A 7,383-nucleotide genomic window follows, 5' to 3' on the forward strand; every position below is an offset into this window, starting at 1 on the left:
GGAGGCGCGGTCGTAGCTCTGTCATCGGAGAGACCGAAGGGGCGGTGAAGGAGAGAGAGGAAACGTGGTGTGAATGAGCGCGGGAGGTGACTAGAGAGAGAGGGGGAGTTACGAGACCGTCTCCCGCACATCCCAACGCATGTAGGCAACGGCACGCATGGCTTGAGCGAGTCCGACTCGTCAAAAACGGCCGATTCGGCCGTTCTCTCGCATGAGGTGCTTTTAAGCTTTGTGCGGGCCGAGACATGAGCCTTACAATTTAATTTTTTTAGTTTATGAGATTGGCCTTGTAAACCAGAAGGAAGGAAGTACATCATTGAAGCAACGTGATGCGTTGAATACAGATGGTTGAACGGCTGAGATCATTATCATCCGGAGCCGATTGCTCTGTTTCTTTTGTGTGTGTGTATGTGTGTGTGTGTGTTCGGTGTTTGCTGTTGCGTGCGCCGCAGCGAACCACCGCCAGCCCACCCCCACCCTCGCAACGGTCTGGTCGCCGGAGTGCTGTCGGAGAAGCAATAAGTAGCTAGCTAGCCTGCACATGGTCCCGTCCTCCCAAACGGCTACTTTCTCGCCCCTTCCGCCGCCTTCCAGAACCTTGCTCCGCGCCTCCGCCTCCGGCACCTGACCATTCTCACCATGCCGCGCCGGCGCCTGTGCCGCGCGGTTCTCGTCGTCGCCGGAGCGGCCTACCTCGCCTTCCTCCTCCTCTTCGAGCTCCCGTTCTCATCCCCATCCTCGTCGTCTTCAGCCTCAGGATCGCTGACCACCCACCGCTCGCGCCGCCGCGAGCTCGAGGCCTCGGCCTTCCCCTCTTCGCGCTTCTCCCCCATCCGGCCCGCGTTCCCCGCGGCCGTGTCCCCCTCCCCGTCCTCCCCGCCGCCGCTCCCCATCTTCTCCTCCCTCCTCCTCCTCCCCCGGTCCAACGCCACGGCGACCCCCTTCGACGGCGCCGCGGCCGACGCCTTCTCCGCCGCAAAGCCCCATCTTGCGCACCTCCAGACCGCCGCATCCGCATCCGCATCCACCACCACCGCCTCCCCGCCCCCGTCCTCCCCGATCTGCCCGGCCTCCATCTCGCTCCACGCGGACAAGCTCCCCGCCGACGGGGTCCGGACGGTGGAGCTACCGTGCGGGCTGGCGGTGGGGTCGCACGTGACGGTGGTGGCGCGCCCGAGGCCCGCGCGGCCCGAGTACGACCCCAAGATCGCCCAGCGCAAGGACGGCGGGAAGACGCCCCTCATGGTGTCGCAGTTCATGGTGGAGCTGGTGGGCACCAAGGTGGTGGACGGCGAGGCGCCGCCCAGGATCCTGCACTTCAACCCCAGGATCCGCGGGGACTACAGCGGCAAGCCGGTGATTGAGATGAACAGCTGCTACAGGATGCAGTGGGCGCAGTCGCACCGCTGCGAGGGCTTCGCCTCCCGCCCCGCCGAGGAAACTGGTGAGTCGAGCTTCAGATTTGCTTGCCTGCTTAATTCGTTCAGCACTTTAGCTAGGTTGAGTTGAATCCATGTTGATTTCATTTGACTTCATCTTGCAATCTCGTGTTCTTGCGTTATCTAAGAGGATTGGATTGAAGTTGGTAAGAACTAGGAAGGGATGCCATCAATTTCAGTGGGCTAATTGTGTGTACTACTAACAGCGTAGAGAAAAGTGCAAACTTTGGCAAGAAATTTCCAGAGAGGGTTCGATTTCTTTTGCTTTATGGAGAATGTTTGTGATGGCGATTGTGCTTGATTTGTCTAATTGGTGGAATATTATTTATGAAAATTAAACAAGCATGGACAGCAACCGTGTTTTGAGGAATACAGCAATGATGTGAGTTTGACTTCAACATGGGGGTGGGTGCTTGAACTCCCTGTTCCCATTTCTTCTTAGCCAATCAGTGAAGGAAGAACACAAATAATTGAGTGCTTAATTAGTTATGCATATGTAGTCTGATTGTTCCATTAGTTGGTTGCAACCAAATTAGTTCAGCAACTATTCTCATTGTTTGTAAAGGCTGCTTAGTGAAGCTTCTCTAATTATATTTGGGTTACTATTTCGTGGAAGTAGGCATTTTCGTCATTCTGCAACACATCCATTCCCTTTTTTCCCAAATCACTCTAAAATGAGTTGAAATCGGACTTTCTTTTACTTCAAGCAGCATATATACCAATATTTCCATGTAAAAATGGCGTGTTGACGTGGATAACATCTTTCAGTTGATGCTCAACTCAAGTGTGAGAAATGGATTCGGGATGATGACAACAAGTCAGAGGAGTCGAAGATGAAGTGGTGGGTGAAACGTTTAATTGGTAGGTCAAAGGATGTGCACATCAGTTGGCCCTACCCATTCGGAGAAGGCAAGTTGTTTGTTTTGACTCTCACAGCTGGTTTGGAAGGTTACCATGTCAATGTTGATGGGAGGCATGTCACTTCATTTCCTTACCGCACTGTAAGTTCGTCGGTCGAAAATCCTCACATCACAAATCTGGTTGAATTACATGAGTAGCCTCCTGAGATCTGCATATCTGATTTTGGTGGTCTCTACAGGGTTACACTCTTGAGGATGCAACTGGACTGTCTCTGAATGGAGACATTGATATTGAGTCAATTTTTGCTAGTTCTCTGCCCAGTTCACATCCTAGTTTCTCCCCAGAGAGATACCTTGAAATGTCTGAGCAATGGAGAGCCCCACCGCTACCAACTGAACCTGTCGAGCTTTTTATTGGTATTCTGTCAGCAGCGAGCCATTTTGCCGAACGCATGGCGGTGCGGAAGTCATGGATGATGTATACAAGAAAATCATCTAATATTGTAGCTCGGTTCTTTGTGGCCCTGGTAATTACTTGCTTTTCTCCTGTTTTTTTTGCTTGTTGTTTGCATATACGAAACTCTGACCAAATTAAGCAATTTCACAGAATGGTAAAATGGAGGTCAATGCAGAGTTGAAAAGGGAGGCAGAGTTCTTCCAAGACATCGTCATAGTGCCTTTCATGGATAGTTATGATCTTGTAGTTTTGAAGACCATTGCCATTGCGGAGTATGGGGTAAGTGAACTGAAATATGTCGGATAACTGCTTATGTTCTGCCATATTGTCTCACGCCGCCAGTTTCATTGATGTTTATATACTCATTGATGATCGTGTTCATCCAGGTTCGAGTCATCCCGGCTAAATATGTGATGAAATGTGATGATGATACATTTGTTAGAATTGATTCCGTACTGGACCAAGTAAAGAAAGTTAAAAGTGATAAGAGTGTGTATGTGGGAAGCATCAACTACTACCATAGACCACTGAGATCTGGCAAGTGGGCTGTGACTTATGAGGTAAATTGCTGTCCTGTATTACAGAACCACCATTCATCATCTATATTGCTTAAGAAATGTGAAATGAAAAATACAACCAACTAGCACACTCGTGTTTCCGTTTACTGCCAAATGACAAGCAACCAATCAATTACCAAGTACCAACCAGCACCTGGTATTCTATCTGTGAAAACCATTATGTGTTTGCTGCGCAAATTAGCAGGCACATCAAAAGCGCAAATCTTGTAGTGAATTATGAGGATAGTTGCTGGAATGATTAAATCAATATTCACAGTCGACAAATTGTTTTACGTGAAAAAATTCTTTGTGCAAGAGGAGTAAAAACTATGGGATCAACACGGTTCAGTTTTAAGTTATATACTTGAATATGTGCGTTATAGAAATAACTTGGTATCGAAAGTGGATTTTACATTTCTCTGGTGAGTCAAAGGTCTTGCGTTCATATTTTATACTTGGAACATGGATATATAATCTTGTGACAACAAAATCTGGTGTTCTGTACTTTGTGTTGTCCTTGTTGGCCTTCCATCTCCCTGTTTCTGGTATATCGGAAGGGCATCTTGATCAGTATAGTTTTCTTGTTTCTTTCCAGGAATGGCCAGAGGAGGCTTACCCAAGTTATGCCAATGGGCCTGGCTATGTGATCTCATCAGATATTGCACGCTACATCGTATCTGAATTTGACAATCAGACACTTCGGGTAAACATCTATCTCTTGGACGCCATCCAATTCCTACCCACTGAATTTTACTCACGTCGTGCAGAAGTGGTGATGGCTAAATTGTTAATTCTTTATTGTGCAGCTATTTAAGATGGAAGATGTCAACATGGGCATGTGGGTGGAGAAATTCAACATCACTCGTCGGCCAGTAGAGTATCGGCACGACGTCAGGTTCTACCAGGCTGGTTGCTTCGACGGTTACATCACCGCACACTATCAGTCCCCCCAGCACATGATCTGCCTGTGGAGAAAATTGCAATCCGGTAGCACCCATTGCTGCAACGTGAGATAACGATGGCGAAAAATGTGTGGCACCAATGGTCGGTCTGATAGAAAGAGATGATCGTCTCGCATGGAAATCATGGCTGTGCCGAGGACTGTTTGGGGAAGAGCTTTCTGCTGGGGATATCATTATCATTCTTTCATTCTTTTGGTCGGTGGTCTTGTTTCGAGCTGCCGCTGATTCTGACACCCTGGGGATCCTTTTGAGGCCAGTTGATGTTTAGTCGTGTCAAAATTTTCTTGACATAGTTTCAGGTCTGTGGGTATATTTTGCCTTTGTATATAAAACTAGTTTAGGATTCCATTTGTGACATACGGTATTTCATTTGTCCAGACTCCGCACGTTTGTGGAATGACGAAATGCCCTACTGAGCTGAACAGCAAATACTTCGTTCATGCATGTTCTGATAGAACTACTCCCTCCGTTCCAAATTACTTGTCGTGGTTTTAGTTCAAATTTGAACTAAAACCACGACGAGTAATTTGGAATGGAGGGAGTAGAAGCAAGAAGTATCAGGGAAATGGATATAACCTCTCAAAATGAAAATCATTATGTTACCAGTAGTGTCGGCATAACAAAAGCAAACGATCGCTCACGCCCAGGGCGAACGGAACTAGGTGTCCACCCAAAGAAGGTCACTCCTTGAAGTTGTCGTCGTGATGACCCCTACTTCCTTGGCCTTCTTCCTCGAAGAAGATCACTCCTCGAAGTTGTTGTCGTGATGAACCGTACTTCCTTGGCGATTTCCCCAAAGAAGATCACTCCTCGAAGTAGTCGTCATGATGACCCTACTTCCTTGGCCTTCTTCAAAGTGCGTCCTAGGAGCCTTATCAGAGAATGTCATCAGTACCTTCTCGTCGGTTCTTTCATCCTCGTAAAACTTCTCATGGCATGGACATTGTACTTTGCTGTAATGATGATTGAACCTAAAATCAGTACAACGTGTGAATATATTTGAATGAATTATATCAAGTACATTTTAAAACATGTTAATATCCTGGAAAAAGGTAGCACAACAACAGTTATGATAAAATGTAATAATGCAAAAATGGCATAAAGCCTGCACGTGACATCATCAATTACGTGTAAAACATCATATGCGTGTGTTCTCGAGAGAACATCCGACAGTTTATTGACCTATATGAACTTATCATACAAAGTTTGATGGATGAGCAGAGAGCTCACTAATGCCAGCTAACATATGTGCCACTTTGTTCATCTCACGGATAGGTGAACTTGTAAAAGCCCTATTCTGCTGCAGCTACTCTTGGTTTGCGCCGAGAACTGTAAACTGTTTGGGCGCTTTGGTTTCTTGCCTTTGCTTAATAAAAAAAAAGTCGGGGCAGGGGGGAACCCCTTTTGTTTCAATTTTTTCGTTTGAAATTACAGAACCTAGTCAGATCCTTCTTAATCATTGATTAAAAATTTGAAAAGAAGAGAGTTTGCATGCTAGGGACTCGATTCAAAATTTAGAATGCTACACAGTGTCAAGAAGATTCTCTAGATTATAATATGTGTTGTCAGAGTTGGAGAAGAAAATATTGGTCATGGACAGCATACCCAGACAAAGATTCAGAAAACGTATTACTGAATGGCGGACCTGTGTGCTATTACAATAGTCTAGACTGGTATCTCATTCAAACAGTTATGTTGTTCTACACTCCTTAAGAAAACAAAGTCCGCTAAAAGGAGAAAGAAAGAACATAAAAACGAGAATGATACAACAAGAAAAATGAAAAATGAAGTTTTCTGGAACTGAGCCATTTCCTTCATCAGTGACATATGAGTTGTTACATATCCAAGCTAGTGCCACAACAACAAGATTTTGGCCATTTTTATGAGGGCGCTAATGTTACCGACGGCCATTTTGCAAAACAAGGGATATAAGGCACACAGCCCACTAATTCTTGGGAAGCGCTGATAACTTGCAATTTCTGATTATCCATATTGTATAAGACTGTCATCTTCCCATCAGTAAGGAAAAATGAATTACAATCTGGATGAATTGCCAACATCTTGTAGGACTCGTCATCTTTGCGAGAATGCCTTCCGAACTGTCCCAAAACATTAGCAGTGTGCTTTAGGGTCCATTTTCCGCTAGCATAATCCTCAAGAACCCAAACGAAGAGTTGGCAACGATCATCTACATTCCAAGCATGCAATGCATCCGACAAGTATGGCGCTCTAATTTCTCTCCAAATCTTTCCCTCGCTGTCCACTGTTACTATTGAAGAATCAAAGGTAGTCAAATGCACAATTCCATTCAGAAAGATGGCAGATTGATCACCACGCACCATAGCGTCGCGTCTCCACTCATTCAGCGCAAAAGTCCATCGTCCAGTTTCCGATGAGTAGATCGCCACTTCTTCGATTACATCAAAATAATTTGCCAGGGGCACGACCACCACAAAACTGGAGGGGTTGGCTGTATCAAAACCTAAAAAACGTTCGGCTTGGTCTATATGACAAAGGTGACCTCCCAGCATACGGAAAGCCTCTGGTCGGTTCCCGACCTCTATAGCAGGCAATACAGTGCACTTCTCAGTCGCCGGATTGCACACGACATAATCGAAATCCACTTGCACTGAGCGTGGTTTCCAGCACACGCAAAGTAGAAGGCCGCCGCAGCATTTTTCGACACCGACTTGTTCATAGTAATAACTGGCCAAGAAAGAGAGACCGGCATCGAACAAAGGGGGCCCACCCCCTGCCAGATCAGGGAAATTGAGGCCCTCGCCGCGTTCCTCTCCGAAGAAGTAGAGGCCGGACAGGGTCTGCGGTGACCTCTTGCGGATGTCGAGACCGGAGCAGAGGGCGAGCCACGGCTTGGACACGCACTTGAAGCGGCAGAGCGACTTGTAGCGCACCCGCGACAGGATCTCAATGATGACGTCGTCGGAGAGGTCCGCCGCGGGCTGCTGCTCGTGCTCGAGCGTCAGCTTCTTCTTTTTCTTCTCCTATACTTAGGGAAGAGACGATTCGTTCAGGTTTCCAATTCTTTTTCTTAGATGGAAGATGGGAAGAAGAGGGGGCGGAAGAAGAAACCTCGGGAGCAACGACGGG

General features: G+C 46.9%; 1 protein-coding gene across 1 annotated transcript; it reads left to right on the top strand.

Moving 5' to 3' along the window:
• Positions 1–537: 537 nt before the first annotated feature.
• On the top strand, positions 538–4,715 carry LOC123180000 (hydroxyproline O-galactosyltransferase GALT6). Its single transcript, XM_044591945.1, has 7 exons — positions 538–1,444; positions 2,208–2,440; positions 2,539–2,826; positions 2,907–3,035; positions 3,143–3,316; positions 3,909–4,016; positions 4,120–4,715. Exons 1-7 carry the CDS (start codon positions 640–642, stop codon positions 4,327–4,329), a joined length of 1,947 nt encoding a protein of 648 aa, XP_044447880.1. The 5' UTR covers positions 538–639; the 3' UTR covers positions 4,330–4,715.
• The last annotated feature ends 2,668 nt before the right edge of the window (positions 4,716–7,383 follow it).

The sequence above is a fragment of the Triticum aestivum genome, chromosome 1D, assembly GCF_018294505.1.
Source record: "Triticum aestivum cultivar Chinese Spring chromosome 1D, IWGSC CS RefSeq v2.1, whole genome shotgun sequence".
NCBI classification, from domain to species: Eukaryota; Viridiplantae; Streptophyta; class Magnoliopsida; order Poales; family Poaceae; genus Triticum; species Triticum aestivum.